The sequence below is a fragment of the Oryzias latipes genome, chromosome 24 (genome assembly GCF_002234675.1).
Source record: "Oryzias latipes chromosome 24, ASM223467v1".
NCBI classification, from domain to species: Eukaryota; Metazoa; Chordata; class Actinopteri; order Beloniformes; family Adrianichthyidae; genus Oryzias; species Oryzias latipes.
The window spans coordinates 20,078,818-20,103,603 of NC_019882.2; the positions used below are offsets into that span (position 1 = coordinate 20,078,818).

The 24,786-nt window shown below is 40.3% G+C and overlaps 1 protein-coding gene across 5 annotated transcripts in view; it reads right to left on the minus strand.

Moving 5' to 3' along the window:
• ryr3 (ryanodine receptor 3) overlaps positions 1-24,786 on the minus strand; it is a 144,542-nt gene that overhangs the window by 49,107 nt on the left and 70,649 nt on the right. For all 5 annotated transcript variants that reach the window (XM_020714745.2, XM_020714744.2, XM_020714742.2 and 2 more), the window contains 19 exons: positions 23,541-23,624; positions 23,298-23,457; positions 21,263-21,407; positions 20,971-21,176; positions 20,713-20,887; positions 19,917-20,125; positions 19,459-19,622; positions 19,327-19,369; positions 19,097-19,257; positions 17,992-18,154; positions 15,824-15,910; positions 15,406-15,632; positions 15,004-15,216; positions 12,645-13,254; positions 12,131-12,331; positions 8,127-8,229; positions 7,814-7,948; positions 4,754-5,027; positions 4,490-4,604 (listed from right to left, as the gene is read on the minus strand). In XM_020714745.2, the coding sequence (XP_020570404.1) occupies positions 4,490-4,604; positions 4,754-5,027; positions 7,814-7,948; positions 8,127-8,229; positions 12,131-12,331; positions 12,645-13,254; positions 15,004-15,216; positions 15,406-15,632; positions 15,824-15,910; positions 17,992-18,154; positions 19,097-19,257; positions 19,327-19,369; positions 19,459-19,622; positions 19,917-20,125; positions 20,713-20,887; positions 20,971-21,176; positions 21,263-21,407; positions 23,298-23,457; positions 23,541-23,624 (3,475 nt within the window). The remainder of the gene's footprint in view (positions 1-4,489; positions 4,605-4,753; positions 5,028-7,813; positions 7,949-8,126; positions 8,230-12,130; positions 12,332-12,644; positions 13,255-15,003; positions 15,217-15,405; positions 15,633-15,823; positions 15,911-17,991; positions 18,155-19,096; positions 19,258-19,326; positions 19,370-19,458; positions 19,623-19,916; positions 20,126-20,712; positions 20,888-20,970; positions 21,177-21,262; positions 21,408-23,297; positions 23,458-23,540; positions 23,625-24,786) is intronic.

The following is a 24,786-nucleotide window of genomic DNA, read 5'->3' on the forward strand; positions in this document are numbered from 1 at the left end:
TATTTTGTTCATTTTGAGATGCAGCGATTGACACTTAGTAAAAAAAAAAATATATATATATATATTAATGAAAGTAATAATAAAAAACACATAACTACATAAAATTAAAAAGGAATAAAAGACAATTTGAACCTGTGGGTTTTCCTAATTAACTTCCCTACTAAAAACAAAATTAGGAACACCCTGTGTACATAAATCTCTGTTTAGAACAACAATGTGTCTTTGAGGGGGTGGGGGTACTCTAAGTGGGTTTTTGTTTTTCTTCGATCTCAAATTTGTGCATCCAGTTGAGGTTTCCCTATGGGCTATGTGGGCGGTCGCCCAGGGCGCAATCTCGTAGGGGGTGCACATGCACCCAAATAAATAAAGAAATAAATAAATAGAACGCCCTCAATTTTGTGTCAACTTGCTGCTGTAACCCTTTTGCTATCCTAGGCACTTTTACATTGGGAGTGGGGTCATCATCTCATTCATCCTAACTTTGGGTGTTTGACAGACGGAAAAGTCTATTCAAGTTGTGGAAAATGGACAAAAGATCAAAGGAAACATCAGCGCCCAGGAGGAAAGAATGCAGGCGGTGTTGAAAATAAACACTCGATAGGCAACAAATACGACCCAATTTAGTTTGAAGAGTAAAAATTTGAGCAACATTTGGCTAATGAATGTTAGCCAACTGGTCTTGTTAATTAGCTTATTGGTGGATTTTATCGAAACTCTTCTGCCGTTGTCATTTACAGTCAGTGCTTTAGATGCAGTGTACACAATAGTTTGTCTTTTGTTGTTCAGTTTTATGTGACACTTAAGCACAAAAAATAGAAGATATGTTGTTTAGTTTCCATTGATGTTCATTCAAGAAGCCAAATTACCGAAATTCATTCATTCAGAATTCATGTATTTAGCTCAAGAAATAAACGGAAAATGTGGCAATTTTTACCAGAACCAGCCTGGCTTCAGACAGAGAACACAAACTGATGCGTGTTCAGTGTGACCTAACTACATATTGCATCTTAGTTTGTGAATTCTACCACACGTATTTTCCTAATATAATTTATAAAGTAAAGTAAATGATATATTTTGTATATATATATATATATATATATATATATATTTCCGTCTTGTTCCAGTAGCCCACTTTCCATCAGGGTGCTCTGGTCCCTCAGCACCTGACGCAGACCTTGTTTGGCCGGGCGACGTCTGAGGTTCATTGTCTCTCATGTTGTGAGGTAGGTGGTAGCGTTAAGGGTCTTGCCCAAGGACCCTCACTGGGTGATGTTAATTGCCCGTCAGTGTTATGGTAATTGCCCCATTTTCATTGCCATTAATTGTTCATTCCGCCCTGGGAATCGAACCCGGGTTTCCTGCATGACAGTCCTGCACCTTACCAACCGAGCTACCCAGCCAGCTAAGAACAGCTAAGATACTGCGCAGGACCCTCAAGCTCCCAGGCCACTGGTAGAGGACCCGAGCTTGGAGGAGAAACCACCCACGGAGGGTGAGAGGGGCGTTTTTTTTTTTATTTTTTATTTTTTTATATATATATATAAATATATATATATACATAAATGTCCCTCTCACCCTTCCGTGGGTGGTATTTCCTCCAAGCTCAGGTCCTCTAACAGAGGCCTGAGAGCTTGAGGGTCCTGCGCAGTATCTTAGCTGTTCCTAGCACTGCGCTTTTCTGGACTGAAAGGTCTGAGGTCTTTCCTGGTATCTGATGTAGCCACTCCTCCAGCTTGGGGGTTACTGCCCCGAGTGCCCCAATGACCACAGGCACCACTGTTACCTTCACTTTCCAGGCTTTCTCCAGTTCTTCTCTGAGTCCCTGGTATTTTTCTACTTTCTCATGTTCCTTCTTTCTGATGTTCCCATCGCTTGGCACTGCCCTGTGCTGGAGGACAGATCCTCATGGGAGGACAAACCCCTGCATGGGATGTACCACCGGACCATAACTGAAGTGGCTGATATTAAGAAGTCCTACCAATGGCTAGAAAGGGCTGGCCTGAACGACAGCACTGAAGCGCTCATCCTGGCAGCTCAAGAACAAGCCCTGAGCACTAGAGTGATAGAGGCTCAGATCTACCACACCAGACAAGACCCAAGGTGTAGGCTGTGCAAAAAGGCGCCTGAAACAATCCAGCACATAACTGCAGGATGTAAGATGCTGGCAGGGAAAGCATACATGGAGCGCCAGAATCAAGTGGCTGGAATAAGAATGAAAGGGCAAAGATCCTGTGGGACTTCCAGATCCAGACTGATAGGATGGTAATGGCGAACCAACCAGACATTGTAGTGGTGGACAAAGAACAGAGGAAAGCCGTTGTGGTGAATGTGGCAGTGCCAAGTGATGGGAACATCAGAAAGAAGGAACATGAGAAAGTAGAAAAATACCAGGGACTCAGAGAAGAACTGGAGAAAGCCTGGAAAGTGAAGGTGACAGTGGTGCCTGTGGTAATTGGAGCACTTGGGGCAGTAACCCCAAAGCTGGAGGAGTGGCTACAACAAATACCTGGAAAGACCTCAGACCTCTCAGTCCAGAAAAGCGCAGTGCTAGGAACAGCTAAGATACTGCGCAGGACCCTCAAGCTCCCAGGCCTCTGGTAGAGGACCCGAGCTTGGAGGAGAAACCACCCGCGGAGGGTGAGAGGGCCGTTTTATAGTTAGTTAGTTAATTAGTTAGTTATTGTATATAGTTAACTCAAATGTATATATTTGAGTTATTGGGGGTGGGGCTGGGCTGGAAAAGGGGGTGAGGGGTGAGGGTGTTGTGGGGTGGGGGTGGGAGCGTCAAAGTAGCCATGACTTTTACTTCGACCATTTTTGGATCATTGTTGAGTTGGACGGATAAAACTAGTTTATATAGCAGTTTAGTAGGTTTCACTTTCACTACTTTGAGTGGCGTCCCAATCTCTACCCAGTGTGCTTATGTCGATCATATAACTGTATTAGAAAACAAAAATGTATATGCAACAGTTCACTGAACTGAATCCTTTAACAAAATCAATCATTAAATATATAAACCCATTCACTATCATCAGGATGTTACTGCTTATATATCAAAGGCTGATAAATCTATTCCAAGGTTGTTTTTTTCCAGTTTGTCTAAAGATAATGATAACTATGACAAAAATGTAATTCAAAGTGACCTAATGTTAGTTTAGACCTAAAGAAATCATGAAAATGTCTTAACTTGTTTGTCTATTTTTTTATTTTGTCTTCAGCATGCTGGTGCAGGATTAAGATGTTCCGAGTGTCATGTCCGTGTGTGTTGAATGCAACGTAAAACTGCACTGCTGGTTCCAATAAAAGTGCCCTGCTGCAGCTATAATTCTGCCACGTAAGTGTCATCTCCATCTGTGTAAGCTGCAGGTGGAATCAGTCCAACTTTCAGACCGACCATAAATCTGCTGTCGTTTTTTTTCTGTCCGACGAGGAAAAGGCCAGATGCTTTGATTAAAACTTCCACTCATTGTTAAAACTAATGAATAGTTTTCCTTTTTTCCACTATTTATTGTATTTGAAATTATTATCCTTAAAGCTTGGGAATGTTATCTAAAATAACATAATAATGGGCTAAAATAAACTGTTAGGCTTAAAAGTTGCGATGCTGTTTGAGAGATGACTCAAAATCCCAGTTTGTGAGCACTCATGCCTCATTTCTAGCCTTACCCCCTAAAGTTCTGTGAAAAAATGTTTGTAAACTGGTTCTGTAGGATCTTAGTGATGCTTTTGGTATCAAATAAGTAATTGCTCTGGTTTAGGTCATACTGATGTGTCAAAACTGTGTCCTTTCAAGTAGAGATATGATACATAAAACAATTGATGGTTAAACAAAAGGCCTAAAATCATCAATAGACATTTTTTTTAAAAAGTTTGATTGTGTTTGATTCCTCTGGGTTTTTCATTCATTAGGATTCTTCTCATAATCATACCTAAATCAAAATTTGCCCAACTTAACCCAAAAAAATGTTTTCACTCTGATAATGTCTACGCCAAACATGATATCATCATGGCAACACTGCAAAATGTGTTTCAAAGGAGCCAAAGAAAATAGAATCATGCCACTGTTTTGTTTCTTCAGATTATATATATAAAAAAGAGATTTTATTTAATCAATATGGAGAGTGTCACTTAATGTCAAGGTTATGCAAAATGATTATAGAGATTAATTCAGAAAATCCATGTTTTAAGCAGATTAATCTCAACACTAAAGGACACACGGAACCCTAATTTATGTAAATGTAGACAATAAATATGTTAAATCAATGAAATTGCAGGCCCTGAATCTATTTTCTATAAAAGTTTATTTTTTTAAATAAAAAATATCTTCTACTTTTTTTGGAAAGGGTTTGCATTAAAACCTTGATGCTAGCCAATATTTTGAATTAAAAAGTAACTTGTCATTAACAGCAGTGACTGGAACTATAGAAAGTGAGGCCTGGAGTGTTCCGGCATCAGTTCTCATCTGTCTTTGAACACACAGAGTGTTTACCTGGGATTTGTCTCCTCCTAGAACATTAACCATGACCTCCATCACGGTCTCGTGCATGCCCAGAACCCGCATCAGATTAGGATGCTGGTAGAAAACTTTATTGTTCATGATGTCCCTAAGAACACAAGCAAGCGTTGCGTCAAGGTCACGGTGTAACACCATCCATCATCCTGATGCAGCACATGGAAGTCTGGGAGTTCTGCACAGGTAATGTCTGAACATTTAAAGGAAATGAGTGTGGCCTTCAGAGTGCACATTCCTCACCCAAGCCCATCAATCATAAGCTTCTCCTCTTCCTTCCCCATGCGCACCGACAGCAGAGAACGGATCTGACCCAGAGAAGCCAGCAGGTTGATGGCGTCCTGCACCGACGCGGCGCTGATGGTGTAAGACTTCTTCATGGCGCGGAGCAGCTCTCCAATGCCGTCGTACTGCCTCCTCAGCAGGCTGAACATGACCCTGACCAGCTCAGGGTCCTGGATGTGGGACTCTTGCGCCCAACTCGTTATGGTCTGAGAAATCAGCTCCTTCAAGTTAGCTGTGGAACAAAGTTAAAGTTAAAGTTAAAAGTCAAATGTGAACCAAGTTCTCGTCTTGTGTCTAAAATAACACATTAAAGTTTCACTCTGATCATCTTTAGATCCATCGTAAAAGTGTTCCCAGTGGTCTCTTAATTATGATTAGGCTAATTTGGGCAAAAAAACAAAAACCTGTCATTTTCTAGGACAATAGATCATCAGAAATTCAACTCTGAGTTGAGGTCAGGACTATTGTAGTAAGCCTGTCCTCTTTAAAACTGAGAGCTTTCTGTTTACATGCTGTCCTGCTAGCCTACAACCCCTCACAACCCCAACATAACATTAGCGGTGCAACAAAAAAGTGATGTTGGAGCTATCCCGTCGTACAGTTTGGATCCCGATTCCAGCTCAGACGAGGAAAACAAAGACATACGTGGTTTAATTTGTCTGTACGTGGATGCATCAGAATGGAGTAGAGCAGGGAGCTTGTGACTAGTCCGGGTGTATTTTTTACGTTGCAGCTACAAGTTTTTTTTAAATGGCATTTTTTTTTCATCTGCTCCTGATTCCCAACTATTTGAAAGAAATACTCAGAAATGCAATTTAAAACTTAATTTTTCTTTATAGATGTGTTCCCTGATCCGTAAAAATTTTACAAGAACGTGTTAAACATGTTAAAAACACCAAAAACACACTTTTCATAGGAGTGGGTCTTTGATTAAATCAACTACATGTATCATATTATTAAAAAGGACAGAGCTTGCTTAGTGTGTAAATGTGTTACAGATCAGAGCAGACAGGATTCATAAATGGAAGAAACCTTTATTTTACTTTCAAGAATCTGCTTTCTTGCAGAAAGAAGGAATGTTTGCAGACGATGGTCTGATTTATGTGACAGGACTGTGTGGTTAAAAGGAATTTACTGGAAGAAAATGTCATTGTTGTGATTCTGATTTTAGATCTCTGGAAACAGTGGAGGAGAAACAATTCTCTCTGATCAGGTTTTAGGCATGGTCAGGCTCAAAACACCAACAATGCTGGTTTAACGATTCAATCAAAACTGTGTGCTAATTTTTATTTTACAAAATAAAAAATATACTGTGTTTTTTCCTGTTTTATCTTTTTTTCTCAATGTTTGTCTTGTTTTGGGTTTGAATTGTAATTTTTCTGTTTCACTTTCTGTCATTATTTGTTGCACTGAAAAACATTTGGCAATTTAGTTGCCAAAATTTAGACGGGACATGAAGACTGAAGCAGACAGTGTGAGTGAGATTCACCACATCAATCCACATTTGGCTTTTTATTTTGAAAATCAAACTAAATGTGTTAAAAAAAAAGTACTTTTTTGGCAATTTATTCTGCCTCAAAACTCAAAAGGACATCAGTATGTGCCAAACTTTTCTTGAGCGGAAGAAAATCTTACTAATTCTTTTAATTTATTTTAATTGTTTTAAGAGCACCTTAAACAGAACTTCTCTGAATATAATTTCTATTCCAGTAGAAGGAAATATGGCTATCAGCTTGTCATGGTTTTCATATATAAATTTTTATTTTACATTTAAATAGCTCTGGACAAATATTTACCACCCCCCTGCAAACCTGTTTGTATCAATGATATTTTTATTTTGAAATCTTCAGATGTAATAGATTATGACATTATCAGATCTTTTATTAATAAGTCAAGTGGATTGTTTCTATATAACGTAACAGCAGCAGACGTTGCAAACATGAAGTGAAGGAGACTTTAGATGCAGCTTTGCTCTGGATGGTGCCATTATTATTCCAGAGCCGTCTCTGAACTTTTGAGTGTTGGAGCCAAAGTGAGAAACATCCGTGCAAATGGAGGGTTTGATCCCAGCCACATCCTAATAAGAGCGGAGGCCTGAAGGTGAGTGTCTGCCCTCTGCTTCCCCCTGAGGGCCACAGGGGAGCCATCACAAGAACAACACGTCGGGTTACAGAAGATCTGCCTCTCCCTGGACGGTCCTCCACAAAGATAAACCTCAGAAAGTGGCGTGAGAAAGTCATCTGCTCAAGAAAAGTCACAGCTTCTCTAATCACATTTTAGCTTTAGTTCCGATTTGAAAACACCACAGTTTTGTTTATTGACTTCAAATCAAACGTCATCTGGTAGATTATTTAAAAGGCTCAATTTTTTTTCTTTTACTCTGACTAAAAAGTAGAAATCCAGATTATTAATCCCACCTCTAAAAAACTATTGAAATGATTTGACTGAATGGTGTTTAAACTTCTAATCCTGCTGTCAATGGTTAGTACTAAGAGAAAACAGTGGCTCTTTCACAAGTTGAATGGTTATTACTATGTTCATCAAATCTTTGATTCAGTTGATGACTTCATCCAGTTAAAATAAATCCCCTTTAAAACCTGCCAAACCTTTCAAATGGAGCTGAAGCAGTTAAAGCTAAACATACACTAACGATCTTGAACAATGCTAAAAGTTAGCTCGGGAAAGTGCTAACTGGATCATTGTGCTTCCTTTCCCTGAAATCAATAGACAATAATGGATCAGTTCAGTAAACCATCAAGTTTGTTTTTCTAATAAAATAAAAATCAATCAAACACCAGCTGACAGTCATCTGCTGTCCTGAGAACATTCAGATCCTCCTGTTACCTTCAGATGCTTCTCCTCCTGAAATTTTCACTTAAAGAGTCAGATAAATGGAAAGTGAGGAGCAGAGGTTTCCATCTGAGAGCATATTTTTCTGACGCATTTGCTGGTGTAAAAAGGCAGCGGCTGAAGAATGCAGTGCTTGCTAATTGAAGCTCCTCCCCCTCATGGACTTACTCGGGGCGGCCTGCTCTGTCTCGGTGGGCTCCTCCGCTGCTTTCTGAGGAGGCCCTTTGATCTTGTAGAGCAAAGCCAGAAGTCTGCCTTTAATTGAAGTGTCCTGCTCCTCCTCTTCCTCTTCCATCGGGATTCCTGTGGATGCAAGGTCATTCATTAGACTCCCAGAGAAACACGAGAAGAAATTCTAAAGAACATGCTCAGCGCAGATCTGCAGGAAAGATCTCTGGTTTCATCAGGATGAACTCCTACAGTGAAACCACAGAAGGTGCTTGGACCTCTAAGAGATGCAGGTCTGCAGGCGAGCCCGTACCACAGTGCAGCCGCAGCTCCTCGTGGAAAGCATTGAGCTCGTCCTGGATCTCCTCGGGACACGGGCAGTCCTCTCCTGCGCTGAAGTTTAGCAGGATGTTGATCTGCAGGAGACACACCAACACCAAACACACCAATATCAGAAAAATGGTGCTACGACATCTAACCCTCAAAACCTGACTAAGATCCAACTAAAGAATACAACAGAAAATGGAGTTTGGAAGACTTCTGCTTGCTGCTGAAGATCCCTCAGTGACAACAACAAAACTTTGATAAATGACAGGAATTCCACTGACTAGAATTGATCAGTTTGACTAAATTACATTTAAAAAACAAAGGTTAAAACATAACCAAATGAGATTCCTTGAGCCTGAGTTCAACCAGAGGTTATTTGATCCAGGACACTTAATGTCCAGATACAAGGTTATTCAAATGATCAGTTTTTCACCAACAATCCATTTCTTTTCTCCAAAGCAAACATTGAAATTCAACGTTATCATCCTTGACCCAAAGAATGAGACAACTTTTTTTAGTGTAGACCAGCAACACTCAGTCTTATCTGGATGAAGATGTTTGAGAAGTTAGTGCTTAATTTCTCATTTCTTCAATCTGTGACAGCTCTGATGGTTTCCTGGGTTCAGATCTGAGGACGCTGCAGCTCAGAGTCATTATGCACTAGATTAATGACAGCACCCTCCACATCACAATATGACCTCCACACTCACAGCTGCCTCCAAAGACCGCCCACTGTCCAACATAACCTTGTCTCTGAGCACAACATCATTCACACCTACACTGTATTACCAAAATGATTGGCTCCCCTTCCTTGACTCACATATGAACTGAAGTATCATCCCATTCTTGAACCATAGAGTTCAATATGATGTGGGTCCACCTTTTGCAGCTTTTACAGCTGGAGTGTTTCTAGGATTTTTTTTACCATTCTTCCAAAAGCTCATTGGTGAACTCACACACTGATCTTGGTGAAAGCCTGATTCTCAGTCTCTGCTCTAATTTATCCCAAAGGTGTTCTATGGGGTTCTAGTCAGAGTCTGTGCAGACCAGTCCAGTTCATCCACACCAGACTCTGTCATCATTGTCTTCATGGACCTTGGTTTGTGCACTGGTCATGTTGGAGAAAGGGGCCCGCTCCAAACTGATCCCACAAGGTTGAGAGTATGGAACTGTCCAAAATGTTTTGGTATCCTGAAGCATTCAGAGTTCCTTTCACTGGAACTAAGGAGCCTAACCAGGAAAAACAAGCCCACACCATGATTCCTCCTCCACCAAACTTCACACTCGGCACAATGCAGTCTGGAATGTAACGTTGTCCCGGCAACGTCCAAACCCAGACTCATCCATCAGATTGCCAGATAGAAAAGTGTGATTCATCACTCCAGAGAAGGCGTCTCCACTGCTCTAGAGTCCAGTGGCGGCGTGCTTCACACCACTGGATCGATGCTTTGCATTGCACTTGGTGATATGAGGTTTGGATGCAGCTGCTCGGCCACGGAAACCCGTTCCATGAAGCTCTCTGCGTTCTGTCCTTGAGCTAATCTGAAGGTCACATGACGTTTGGAGCTCTGTAGCAACTGACTGTACAGAAAGTCTGTGACCTCTTTGCACTATGTGGTTCAGCATCCACTGACCCTTCTTCATCAGTTGCTGTTGTTCCTAAACTCTTCCATTTTTTCGATAATAGAGCTGACAGTTGACTATGGAATATTTAGGACAGAAGAAATTTCACGAATGGATTTATTGCACAGGTGGCGTCCTATGAAGGTTCCACGCTGGAATTCACTGAGCTCCTGAGAGCGATCCATTCTTTACTATGTGCATGTGACAGATTGTAACAAAAATGTATACAACACGTAGGCTAAGAGTGAAGGAGGTGATTCACAGACATGTCGTACAGATTTTTCATTTTTTCAACCCCCCAAATCCTGTGGACTTGTTGGTGCTGTTCAAATGATAGGTGACCTGGCTGTTAAAAAGTAAAAACTTAGACAATCGGTGTGTAGTTTGTGTGTTCATCCTATGGGCATTCTATGGGCACTTGCGTATCATGTGCGCACCATGCGCGCAGCATTTGGGCTCAGTCAGTGCAGTACCCGGACAACCCAAAAACCTGCAACACCTATGCAGATCAACCCCTGTATGGGTTCATGTCACCAAGGCTGTACAGGCTCAGATTCAAGGAAAGACAAACAGGAACTAGGATTTTCAGATGTATAGCGCAGTCTCCAAACAGCAAGCCACCAAGGGTTTGATTTCCAGATGAAAAAATGCAACACTTTCTCTGTCTCCAGTTGGGTTCATCATGAAAAAACAGAACATTGCCTTAATTCTGTCAAACTTTAGGTATTTTGGTAAGACAGGAGTTCAGACCACAAGTGTGTAATAGTCTAAGTCTTTGAAGAAAACAAAAGTCCCTTCCAAAAGACTGAGATAAATGGAACAAGCTATGATGAAGGGTATATGTTTAATTTACATTGTGTGCTTTTAATGTGCATTCAGGTCATATACTTTGACGACTTTTTTAGCAGCCTTGTTAGATTGTTATTAGTTTTGAATAAAAATAGACAAATGTAAACACTGAAATGAAGTGGAGTAATTCATGCAGCATCTCAGCTTCCTATTTCCAACTTTTAGATTGTGCAAACATTCCCAGCAGCTACCGTCAGACTCTAATGCAGATGAAGCTTCAGCAATGTCTGCAGTTTTCCACAATGATTCCTGAAACTCCCTTCCTGCAGCCACAGTTCAGAACCATGGAAGAATTTGTGTTCTTTAATGCCAAATGTTCTGCTCCTCTGCACCGACTCTGTCAAAAAGTCAATTCTGCTTGTGGGGTAAAACCACAAACGCTTCCAGATGGACACGCAATCGCACACTCAAAGACGTGAAAAATAGGTCCTCTGTGAGTCTGCTTCTTGACGTTTGTTTTCTGTCTTAATTTTCTATGACCTATGTGAATATTTAATCCTGCAGCATCTAATCATTTGGCTTTTTCCTAATAACTTGTGACACTAAAGAGAATTGTTACAAGAACCAACAACCTGAAGAGAGTTCTGCTCAGGTTTCTTTACTATCTTCTTTTTTCTGTTCAATCACTGGACAACTTAAAATAACTAAATGCTACTGTGCATCAGTGATAACATCATTTAGACCCCAACCCTTTACATTTAAGCATTTTGTGTTAATTGTCTTCTTTAGCTCAGGAAACATCAATAAAGCAAATTTGATTCATAAAATAAAAAAAAGCTGTTTTAGTTTGATCTTCATTACACCTTATTACCTGACTTACACACATTTTTCACCTTGTCTGATTCATTTAAAGATATTTTTTAAACTAGCACAACATTTATCTGATGTTTTCTTGTTTTTTAGCATTGGCTAGCAGTGTTTAGATATGGGGTTACATGTTCCTAAAATCAAAGCCTATAATGTATCTAGCATTTAGTCAAGCAATAAATTAAGCGTTTATAGTATTATCAGCTTTCCCAGTCGCTAAATTAGCATAGAAATAGCATAATGAAATATGATACTTGACAAGGGATAATGCCTTTAATTGGCTCTGGGGAAGAACATTTGCATTGGCTTGCATCTAATTTTGAATTTTTAGCTTTAGTGAGTCGTTTTAAGATTGACTTTAACAAATGTTAACATTTATTCATCATCATTGTATTTGCTTATTTAGCATTTAACAGCTCCTAAGGATTTTTAAAATAACATTACTTCATAATTACTCTTGTCAGGCACCAGTTTGAACCTTTTTAGTTCAAAATGTTGGAGTACTTTGGTATTTTCAAGCTTAATAATCTGTTGTTTTTTTTTACTATCACTCCACTATCTTATAGTAATCTAGGATATTAATGTTTTTAAGTATTTGTGGACCCTGTTCAGCATTCTTGGCTTGAACTTGAGCACTTTCTCACCTGCAGCACTGATAAAATGCAACTACTGATAAAATGCAACTACTGATAAAATGCAACTACTGCGTACCTGCTCCTGTGGAGGAGACCTGAACTCCTTGGTCTTCTTGGCCGTGACGGCAGCAGACATGTTGAATGCCTGCATCAGCTCATTGTAACGAAACTTCTGGTTGAACTGAAGCTTGGAGACGAAGCGGTCGGAGAAGGAGACGATGGCTTCAATGCGGTGCCTCAGCTCACAGTCACAGAAGTAGTGCAGAAGCTCACACATCTGAAAGGAAAAGTTGTTTCAGCGTCATTCTCACATGCTTCACCTCCGTCCTACATGCAGGCTCACGGGTCAGAACATTAATATTGCGCTCTTGTGTTCCTCACACAGTCATTTGTCAGCAGATAAATCACAAAAGCACTGACTGACGCGCTGACAAATGAGGAATAAGCCAAGCAAATCGTTGGAGGCTGAAAAATAAAAATTTAATTAAACCCTGACAGAGATATTAATGGATTTGGTTCTATGCAATCATTTCCATCCCTCAGTCTTCGTCATTAAAGTTAAGCTGGCTTTTCGTGAAGCTTTCCATCACCTGATGTTTCACTGGCTCAGGCAGCGACTTCTCCAACAGGCCTTTGGAGGGGGACTTGCTCTCCTTGGTTTCCTCCTCTCCTGCCTCCACAGCCTTCTCCTCGTTCTTGCTCACCTCCTCCTTCTCCCCGGCCACAGCCAACACTTCTCCTTTGGCCTCCTCGCCCTCCTTGTTCTCTCCAAAGACGTTGGGCTCAACCAGGAGGAGAATCAGCCTCACCTCCTCACTGGTGAGGACCCCCATTATCAGCAGGGTTCCAATCAGTTTCAGGATGGGGACAAACTGGTACTCCAAACTTCCACCAACTGGATCTCGGATGTGGGACCCCCCGCCCTGCACAGCCTCACTTAGCATGGTGATGGCCTTCTCCTTCAGAATTCCCAGAGGGATCTGGGGGCTGTAGAGGAACTGGGGGCGCTTGGTGTTGATGATGCCAACAGGTGAGAAGTTGACTCTGGGTTTGAGGGAGGTGCTTAGAGTCACGCCCGGCAGAGAGTGCTGCTTTGACTCATCCGGGAACAGCTTGATGGAACGAGTCTCGTCTGTCACAGGGATGATGAACTCGTTGTTCATCATCAGGCGAGCCTCCTTTGCTGTCTCAAGATGAATGCTGGGGGGAAAAAAAAGAAATGGTCCCAATAGTTGTAACTTATTAAGCACCTCCTTTAGCACTTTAAAACATTTTCTTTAGCGTTTTTTGCTACCATTGCACTTTCTATGGCACTCTGGCACTCCAGATTAAATGCAGGTCAAAATCAACACTTTTTCTTTTTCAACGCCAAAATTGACGTCACTCATTTGCAATAGTAAAAATGTTATGAACATTTTACTGATACTATTTATGAATCCACTGGGTTCTAATGATAAAAACGTGGATCATTAAAAAAAAAAATTAAAATACTTTTTTTTTCAAATGACAAAACTTTAAAAGAAATGCATTCTGGTCAATATTACCCAATCTAGTAAGCAATGATACACATTGATTTTTCACTGAGACTTCTGGGAAACTTCCGGGGAAACTGGATTTTGAAATTGTAGATTGGGACCATTGAGAGTAAATGAGAACTGGACGGAACACCCCCACCCCCCCACCCCCTTTTAGAGGTAGGGGTGTGTCCTTCTAACCTGCTCAGTCCTGATTGGACAGAGTGGTTGCCATAAAAATGTTGACGGACCATCACAGCTTACTGAGGACGTCTGGTTACAACATGGCGACAAACATATCTCAGAAAAATGGCGAAATAATTGACTTGACTTTATACGGCTGGAACTGGAAGCAAGTCTGTTTTCTATTCATTCAAGAATAGCTGCATTAGAAGTAAAGTAATGGCATAATCTAACTAAGTACCTCTATCCCCTTCACAACACCGTTCTAGTTATTTAGTAAACATTTTGTCACATTACTTTCACAGTTCATTGACATGGTTTAATCAGCCTGGAGCGCTTATTTTTTTCACTGCAAGACTGTCTGCTGTGTAATGCGGGGAGAGGAGTGGAGTCCCATTCAAGTTCATGATTGGCTAGGGCGTCAAGTGGGCGGGTACTTGCTGACAGTCCAAGATGTAGGGCAGCCGGATCAAAACTACAGGAAGAAGTGTCAGCAACAAAGGCAGCATTTTCAAGTGGGAAATATGATTTGAAATCAATGTATAGGAACAAATTAAACCAAATTCACGTTGTGGCACAGTACAAAGACATTACTGACGTCCGTCTGAAGCTGTTCAAATCTAATGAAGCAGGGTAGTGATGGAATTCAGACACAACCTTTACCATTTTGTTTAGTATTTTTTAGCTAATATAGCATTTTAAACTTTTGTTAAGCATTTTTATGGCACTTTATAATGCAGCACATTTCAACATTTATTTAGAGAATTTTAGAGAATTTAGTCCTTAATTTTTTTTATTTAGCCTTTTTAGCTGATGTAGCTCTTTAAAAAAAATTTCACAGCATTAGTTCTACTAAAAATGGAACTACTATGTCTGTAAAACACACAACTTGTTGATGCTGGTCTCTGTTTGAACTCCAGGTGTAGGAAGCAGCGGTTGCTACGGATACGCCAAGCTACCCTGTGCCTTTCATCTTTATTATATGACTTTTGTTTTCTGCTTTTTGTTTACATGTGTCTGGATGTGTAAAACCAAGAGACATATCTGATAAAGGTGGAGACAGGCTGGGACCTTTGGTGTTTGGGGAGACACCTAATTTGATTATTTTGATTTCCCATTTCTTTATAGTTGGTGTTAGAACATCAGTTTATTATTATGACCATTATTATGTCTACATGGTCACTTTTAAAAATTATAATTTAAGAAATGTTTGGTGCTCGCATAAACATGGACAGTAAGAGAAAAAACAAACCTGATGAGGACGTTGTAAAATCCCTCCCTTAACATGCCGGACAGGTACTGGTTGTCGATGGTGTAAAGGAGCTGAGATTGATCCAAGTGGCTGCAGAGGGCATGGCTGACGCGCGTGTTTCCCAGAGCACAGAGGGCGCAGTAGAGCTTTAGAGTGTGATAGTGGAACTTCCTGAGGTCCTCATGCTCTGACAGCTCCAAGATGTCCAAACATCTAGAGGACAAATACATGACTTAGGGCAAACAGAGTACAACAAACTGAACTCAGACATGTCGTTTCACAAAAAACTATTAGCTATTCTAGCACAAAAAGAAGGAGGCTGTGACTTGGAGGGAAAATCTGGAAATGCATGATCCTCTCACTAAACCTGAAGCAGAAGACCCAAATGTTCAGCCAAGTTACCTGTTCTCCTCAGGTATGTGCACAGCCATCATCTGCAGCGGCTCCAAACACTGGATCACCCAGCCGTGCCTTTCACTGACTCGAGCCGTCTCAACATTCAAGAATGTGTTTGGCATGCGGCTCCAAAGAACGGCTACAATGGTCTGCACATCCAGCCGCGGTGGACACTGAGGCACTGGGTTGTTGTGTTCACTCTTAAACATGGCTGACGACAGTGGCATGGCATCCTGGGATGTGGCAGAAAACATAGTTTCCCCTGGTTTGACTGTTTATAGACAGATTTAAGGAAGCCTGAATGATCCTTGACCAAGGTTTCTAATGAAATTCCATCCATTCTTAATGTTTTAAGATACAGACAGAACATAAATTATTCATATTTTTGAACACTTCAAAGTAATGACAGCAAACACAAACAGACCTTAATTTTAACAAACTCAAACTGGAAGAGGTTTGGGCTGGTAGGAAGAACAAACACAGCGGGGAAGAGCTTTGTATTTGGCTCCACCTGCAAAAATAGAATGGAAAAGGTTGAGTATCCATGACAACACTTTAATCCTCATCTGGTTCAATGCTAACTTATCTTTCTTCAATTGTTTTTGTCAGAATGGCTCTGTTATAATATTTAGACCTGAAGTAGGGGTTTAGAGAAACTGGAGAAAACCATAAGACCACAATATTTTTTCTTGTTTTTAAGGTTACAGAACCGGTGCACCAATATTTGGGTCTTTTACATTAAGTATATTTTACAGTTGTCCTTAGCAACCCATATTAACATTTGCCACGCCCACAACATGCCCAGCGTCAGTTGGCGAATGCTCCCAGAATAACTTTAGACAGTCAAAGGTAATCTTTACCACATGTCATAATTTGACAATAATGATGGACTTTATTATGATGGTGGACCTTTGAATGTGCGAAAGTAATTAGCATGTTTAACAACTCAATTTAATGAAAATATTCTCCATCCTGAAGCTTTAGGCATGCCTGTTTTGTGCAGCTCCCATGGTGCCAGCATTCAAATGTACGAAGCATTGTTTCTTTTTTGGGTAAACATTTTTAACCTTTTTATTTACATTTAAATTTAAGGATAAAAAAACAAAAAAACAAAGAATATATAGTTTTACAGTTAAAATAATTAGTTTAAAATACAGTAAATATCAAAAATACTATTAAATAAAATAACAAGAACAATCACTGGTTTATATTTCTAGTTTTTCTCACAGGCTAATGATTAAAAGTGGCAAAGTTAAACTTAACAATGTCTGAAAACCTGGTTGAATGCATAAGTCAAGAAAAGAAGGAAAAAAATAACAAAAGAATGACAAAAAATGCTCTCTATGCAATATCTGTTCTAGTTAAAAATGACAAACAGCTTCTTCATGGTGGTGAATTCTGGAGTATGTGGAATTCCCAAAAGTCTTCGATGGTTTCACACATTCTCCATTATACTACCTCTCAGGGGTAGGGTTAGTAGGATTATTCAGCTGAAATCCCTCTACTGTTACCCCAGGTGTTCCCCAGGGCTCCGTCCTGGGGCCCCTCCTCCTTTTTGTGTACTTCCCTTCATTCATATCCTCTGTAAACATTCTATACACTTTTATGCAGATGACATCCTGCTCATCCTGTCATCCTCACCAGAATGACCACCTCTTCTCTTATTTACACATTGGTATTTATCAGAACTGGGTTTACCTAAAACTTAACAGATAAAACAGAGGCTTTACAAAAAATCCAACATCATTTCCTTTTTAATTGATTCCCACTCTGTTTCTTCCGCCTCTTAAGTGAAGATTCTGGATGTGATCCTTTTCTTTAAAGGACGTTTTCTTTTCATTTTCATATCAATAACATTATCTATGCAACATTAATGGGCTTACCCATAGTCCCCCTGCAGTTCTTATGCCTTATCTTTTGGATTGGTGCAACTCTCTTCTCTTCAGTATCCCTCAAAACTGTCTCCATAAACTTCAGTTGGTCCAGATTTCAGCACCTCGTTTCTTTTCTAGAACCCTCTATATCTATCACATCTGTCCAGTTCTTTGGAAGCTCCATTGGCTCCTAGGTAAGTTTTGAATCAAGTTAAAAGTGTTAGAGCACCTTTAAAACCCTTTACAACCTTGCTCCTGCATTCTTGTAGTGTTCTTAGATCCACTTCCTTTCTTCATTTGTTTGTCCATGTGTTTTCGTCTCTCCACTATATGGAGCATAGTTTTTAGTTGCTCTGTTGTCTGGTTCAAGAACTCACTTCCCTCAGACATCAGAACCATCACTTCGGTCACTCCTCTCAACTCCTCACTCAGAATGCACCTGTCTAAAATGTCCACAGACATCACTGTGTCTCACATGTTTCTGTTTTACGTAGTTTATTGTTCTGTTAAACAAGTGAAGTAAAAAAACGGTTTCCAACAAAAATCCCAATCACATTGCCTGACTATATGAGCGAGAAAATGAAGCTTTGCTTTGCATTAAACATGTGTTTAATGCATGTAGCAATGTATGTATGTAGCAAACTGCATTTAGGAAAAAGGCATGCTAAACTGTGGAGAAAACAGAAGTAACACACTTTGCTTAACAATTTGGTTTCACCTGATAAACTGTGGGGAGCTCGTTCCCATTGGCAGTGAAGGAGACCAGACCGGTGGCCAGGTCTATCAGACAGCCGATCTCCAGATCAGAGTTGGAGCGGCTGGAGGAGGACGGGCTGACGGCGTCTGCCGCACACACCATGTAACAGTTACTCCTCTGAACACTGTGACACAAAAACCGCAGGGAGAGTGAAAAAAAGGCCCAACAAAACACCGTTTATGATATTCATGTAACATATTTATCTCAGTCACCATTGAAGGAAACTTAGTATAGTTTTAAAAACATTTTATTTTTAAATTAATTAATTTAGTGGTATTGTGAGAGTTTTGTCTTGTCTATTCATCTAATACTTGGTCTTAAAACTTTATTTTTTCTTTTTTGATATTCATAAATATTTCTATTTTTTAATGTAATTTCCAGCACTTTAAAGTCATTACATTTTTATTTTATTTTTTTGCCAATTGAAATATTTTTATAAAGTTTTTATACAATATCATACAACATGATAAATGACAAAGTATCAACAGTTTTGTACTTCAAGTTAATTGAAAAAAATACAGTAAATGTATTTTTGTCTATTTGTTTATGTACAATAAATAAAACATTTTCTTCCAGTTTAAAATCACTGACATTACAGTAAAATAAAAATTATGTGTGACCAAAAAAAACAATCCTTTTTAGGATAAAATGTAGACTTTTGTTAAAACTAGATACCAATATTAATTTACATTGACCTGTATATTTTATTAATAAATAAAGACTTAAAAACTAAGTTTTCGTTTAACCCTTTGCCGGTGACACCAATATAACACACTTTTTTAAGCAACTCCAACTGTCTGACCATTTCAGCAGCCCAGAAGAGCCACTTTTCTTTCCTGATTTGCGTTGATCGCTTCAGAACTTCATTACTGTAAATTGTTGCCTATCCACTCAAAGCTGCTTTTCACTGCTTCAGAATCCAGTAGTTTACTTTAATTGCATCAATAGTTAATGAGTTACAGTAGTTGAAAGAATAACAACACTGGAGCTAAAGCTACAGCTAAGCTAAAAGGTTAAAAAACATGGTGGCACACACAGATCCCACAGATTCAGGGGGTGAACTTGCCTCTCATGGACCCGCCCCCTCTCGTCTCCCAGGGTGACAGTAACAGTTTGTGTTTTTGCGAGGCTGAAGTTCTTGCTGTAATAGTGATAGTCAGGCGTCACCCAGCCTACCCACACGCAGGCGGGGTCCTGTCCCGCGAACACTTTCACTGAGTGGAAGTACTGTGGAGCAGAGAACACAGCCTGAGACGGGTTTCAGTTAGTGAAGCGGAGCGGCCCATACTGACTTACGGTTGTGATGCAGCTGTAATCAGCACCTTCTTTAGGAGGTTGGCTGTAGAAAAAAACAAAACCAAACTTCATAATGGCAGAAAAAGTTGGGCTCAGATTGAGAACTCAGATAAAGTTCACCAACAGGCTGACCTGAGCTTCACGGATTCATCCAGCATCTTGTCTGCAGAGTAGAACTCCACAGGCATGCTCAGTTTGCAGTACACCATGTCACTGTTGCTGTTCTGCGTACCAAATGTCTTATGGGTGACTTTAAGGCAGGGGGGACTGTCCACCGTCCCGTCGATCCTGGTCACCTAAAAAAAAGGAGAAAATCTTTACATCAGAGCAGCTGCCTCTATGAAAGTGATATCCCCATGGCAACCGTTGTTCTGTGAGTCAGGGTCCGATGAATAGACATTCTTGTTTTGTAGCGACTGAGTGTATTTTCAAGTTTTTCTGGCTGTCTGAGATGGCCACGCCCACTTATTAAACACAGTCACAAACAGGTTCAATAGGCTATCTTGACCGGGATGCTATGTTCCCATGGCAACACTGTTTAAAGGGCAGATTCAGTGATTTTATCATTCTGGGTTCAAACAGCCGCATACCTCGATGTGGGCGTGGTCCTGGGGGACATTGAAGAAGGTGGGCAGGCGTTTGCTGAACCACATGGTGATTTCTCTTTTCATGTTGACGCCGAAAGGTTCAAAGCCTTCCTGCAGACCACACATGGTGTAGTACTTAAAGGTGCTGGCGTCCTTCCCCAGGTTCATGCGGCCGATCTGAGCCATGCCAAGGCTACACACGGGGATGAAACCTGGAAACGGCACACTTTGTTAGCAGACACAGGCGAAGAAACAGAAGTGAGAGCCGTTTGCCGCGCAGACGGGTTTTTAATTTTACTCACACTTTACAGAGTTCTACCAACAGTTAATTCTGGAACAAATTCAAGTGTAATCATTTTTCCCTCCAACACAAAATCTGCACAAGTTATGGTAGAGCAATTCACACCACCTCTCTGTGGTTAATATAAAAAGATGTCAAAATGTTAGCACTTTTTTTTTGTGTAATAGGAAGCGTTTCGATTTAATGTTTTAGATTCAGTAAAATACAGAAAAAAAGTTGTTTTATATAATACTATTTCATTTTGGGCAAACAGGGTAAAAAAATAAAAAGGCTTACATTTATATACTTAAAACCTGTATTTCTACAAACGAGTGTTAAAAAATGTGTAAATGTTTCCTATACTAATAAAACAAAATAAAATGCAAACTAAAATAGTTAAAGACATTTCTAATTATATAAACTCAAAGTCAAATGATTTATACAAAAACATGACAGGATGTTAGACAGACAGATGAAAGGACGGACGGACGGACAGACAATTGGATTAAAGTGCCTCACCATCCTGGGTCTCAAAGTCAGTGAAGCAGAGCTCAGAGCCTTTGCCTGTGATCAGAAGTTCTCCATTCAGGGTGAAAATCATGGACTTGTCCTCCATGTTGATCATACACCCAACCACGTCCCCTTTCTTCCATGGATGTCCAAAGTAGCGGCTGCCAGTGTGCATCCGTCGGCCCTTCACGATCCCACAGACACAGGCATCAGGAAGTGACTGTTAAAGCTTGCATGTCCCTCAATGTGCCTCAGCATGATGTTTACCCTGTATCCGTCAAAGACATAGGCCTGGTCGTCTGATCCCAGCTCTACATCAGGTCTGCAGCCTGGTCTGGCCCAGCCAACTCGCATATCACCCCCACTCAGCACTTCAAATTCAAAGTACCACTTCCCCGTCTTCACGGCGTACGTCTGCTCCACACGGAAGAAGCGGATGGTCTCCACACTGTGATCATCCAACACATGCACCGCTGCCACCAAAAAAACAGAAAAAATGATCTGACGCGTCAAAGCTGAAAGGCCCAGCTTCAGACTAGAAAATTGAAAAGAGACTCACACTCCTGGTCCGGGGGGTCGATGTCATATCCATATCCCACTATGGTCCTGATGGCCTCCCTTAGACTGTCTCGGTTAGACTTTTTAGTGCGTTCATCCAGTAAAGCATACGGCACCAGGCGAGGATTTCGTCTGCTTTTCAGATCCTAAAACATTCCCAAGATCCAAGAAGACCAGAAGCAGCTGTATGAAGTACATCTCTGGAAAACTGTTATGACCTGAATATATTTGGTTTTATTAGCATAAAGATGGTCTTTAAAGAGATACTCTTTCTGAATCCAGAAAAAGAATCCAGAAATCATTTCATTTGTTATTTAATAGCCGCTTATGACAGTAAAACACAGTATTTTAGAATCTTCGCTCTTTCCAATAAAAATTTGGCAGTAAACATAAAATGCTTTAACTCCTCTATAGCCTTAAAGTCATTTGGAGTTCCACTGGGTTCAATTTGGGGGCTTCTTTTGCTGATGTTTCCATCCAATAGGTTACAACCAGGTGAACAGATAAGTACAACATTTCATTTCTTGCACAGCAGCACCTTAAAAAAGTAATTTATGGTCTTATGATATACTAGCAGGATGGCAAAAAGCCTTTTTTCTGTTCGGAGTGCCAGATTTGCCTTGTTTCTCTCCAGCCTGCTTAGAATGAAAAGGGAACAAATAATTCCCAACTCTGTTTTTTTGTTTTGTTTTGTATCTATTGTTTTTATGAAACCCAATGTAGACCCGCTATATTTTACCCAAATTTGGTTGTTTTTTTTAGTTTTATAGATAAAACTGAGCATTCAGGTCAGAGGAACTCTAGAGGACTGTCACTTAGATGATGATTAGCTTCCTGCAAACTTTCAAACTTAATTCTCACTTAACCTTTGGTGAGAAAGGCAAATATTTATGACAGACGGCACGCTGCTATTTAGTTCCTATCCATTTAACTTATGTGCCATTCCTACTGCAGAAACATCTGCAGATTCTGGATGGATTCTGGTTCTTCCTCTGTGTATTAGCAGGAAGTAGCGAGAAACTTCCTCTGCTGTAACTCAGAAGCTTTTCAGTGAGCATGGAAATTCAGAAAACAGTTTTTAAAAAGACAACAAAAGCATGGTTTAACACAGCCAAGTTTGTGCTGTAACATGAGAACAGAACGGATATGTCTGTGTTTTATGAACTTGTCCTTTTTTTGGTTCTTAATCTCTTAAGGTTCACCTAAGAAAAGCTTTTATCAGTCTGTGGATAAAGATAATGTTACAGCAGCAGCAGAGCTTTTGTTGTAGTCAACTCTAGATTAGGGGTCAGCAACCTGCCGTTCCGGAGCCGCATGCGGCTCTTCATGCCTGTGCTGCGGTTTTGTAAAATAACTATTATGTTCTAAGATTGTGGCAGCGCAGTGCTTTTTATACATAAGTCTGGTATTGGATGGAAAGTTCTTTTTAAAAAGTCAGTACATGTTGAATGAGAAGTGAATAAAAGTCTCATCATGCAGAACCACTCCAGGTCGTATGTGGACCAGCTGTTGTATTTTGGTGAGCATGTCTGAACCAGGAGCGGGTCGGAACCAGGCGTGCTGCTCCTCCCTGGAGCTTCTAAGTGAAGTTCTATTGTGACTATAACTACAGAGTCTCAAATGTGGCGAGACATCCCAGAATAAACACGCAGCTTTTGCCCAAAAACATCCTGATCCAGATTGGAAAAAAGATGTTTGTTGACAAAAATCTATTGGAGAAGCGGATTAACTGCTAGTTAATTACGACATATTTGCAAGTTTTGCTGCCTCTCGGGAAATTGTTCTCATCTGAACCCATTAAATGACAGGGGATACAAAAAATGAACATCTCTTCACGAACTTTAAAAATGAGTGACATAATGCCATTCACTGGAAACACCGGGTTTTCCAAAGGGTGTTCCGGCTCCCTGTGTTTTAATTTCTGTGGGAAACTGGTCCAAATGGTTTTTGAGTAGTAAAGGTTGCCGACCCCTGATCTAGGCAATAAAATCCTCATTGGTATCTATGCATCGGCTGTTGGAAAATCTCTGTCAAACCTGTTGGATGCCGTAGGTCCATCCTTGTTTTATTCGGTCTTTGGCCCACACATTATGTGCATTCTCGGCCAGTTTATCGACCAGAACCTCTTGACCCGGATTCAGCTTGACGTCAGAGAGTTCCAGTGGTGCAGGCTTGTACCCGTTTGACATAATGTAGCTGCAGGTGATGAAGAGATAAAGTTTAGACTGAACAGTCTAGAAAAAGGAATAGACAGTGTAAGCTAAACTGAAGTTCTTAACTCTTTGGGCAGTTTGATTTTCTTCAGATCGTCCTCTGCGTTAACATTAACCTGGGCAACATGGCATCCCAGAGCTAACAGAGTTCTGAGGAGAAAGGACAAAGTGTTGAAGGATCAATCAGATATTTAATGTCAGAGGTGCTGAGGACTGGAGTCCATGACATTAATAAGCTTAATATTAATTTCACTACTTGGGCTGACCCGTCCTTTTAAGCCCTGAACAGGGGGGGAAACAGGAGAACAACACTACGGTTGAGAGTAGAGAAAACAGCAACATTTGAAAAACATTAGAAAATTCCAAATTACTTTGATTTTGTTTTGGAGCTCATTCGCTTTTAGGTTCCCATTGGCATTTATGACTGCTCCTGAAAATAAAGGATAATTCTGTTCAACTTTATACATCATTTTTTACGGAGAAAACAAGTCTTTTAGTGCTTTTTTTATCGGTTTAGTGAGCAAATGTGCAGCAACTGGTTTAATTTGTTGTTAAAAACACTCCCTGCGATGGAAAACATGTAGACGTCAGTACAAAGCATGGATATAATATTAGAAATTGGTGAAAAAAATGTCTAAATCATCTTTATTTTTTCCCACGCTTTTATTTTTTTGTCCATTAACCCAAAATTTTTAAAGATAAATTTGATTTATACTTCAGACTGGTTAGTATGCAGGCTAGACCCAACTTTATTAATCCCACAGGGGATTTCCTACAAGATCAAGAGTAGACATAAAATTTATGATGCCGCACTGCGTGGGCTGAACCGTGTAAATAGGATTGAGCAGACAGGAAGTCTTCAAGGTTTGATTAAAAGCCATATAAAGAGTTTTACGGGAGGGAACTGATAAAAGTATGAATGTCTTTCTTGAGGTCACAGTAACTCCACAGAGACAGAATGAAGTTTGAAAAGTGAGGCCGATAAGAGCTTGACATCTGCTTTTGACATTTCAACACTTGTCAAACATCACGCTGACCCTCCTAAAGGAGTTGCTAAAGTGAAAGGCCTGGAGCAACACGACAGGACAAAAAGGAGACAGAACGGAGTAAATTCAGTGACAGCTAGAGTCTACTCTCATCTTCACTAAATCCTCCAAAGAATTTGGTATGAGGCAGAAAGAGTCACAATCAGCAGACAACAATGCTGTTGGAAAAGACGGCGCCACAGGGCATCATGGGAACTAGAATGATCATGAAATAACAACTTTAATATTAGATCATTTTTAATCCTTTATACATACAACATACCATC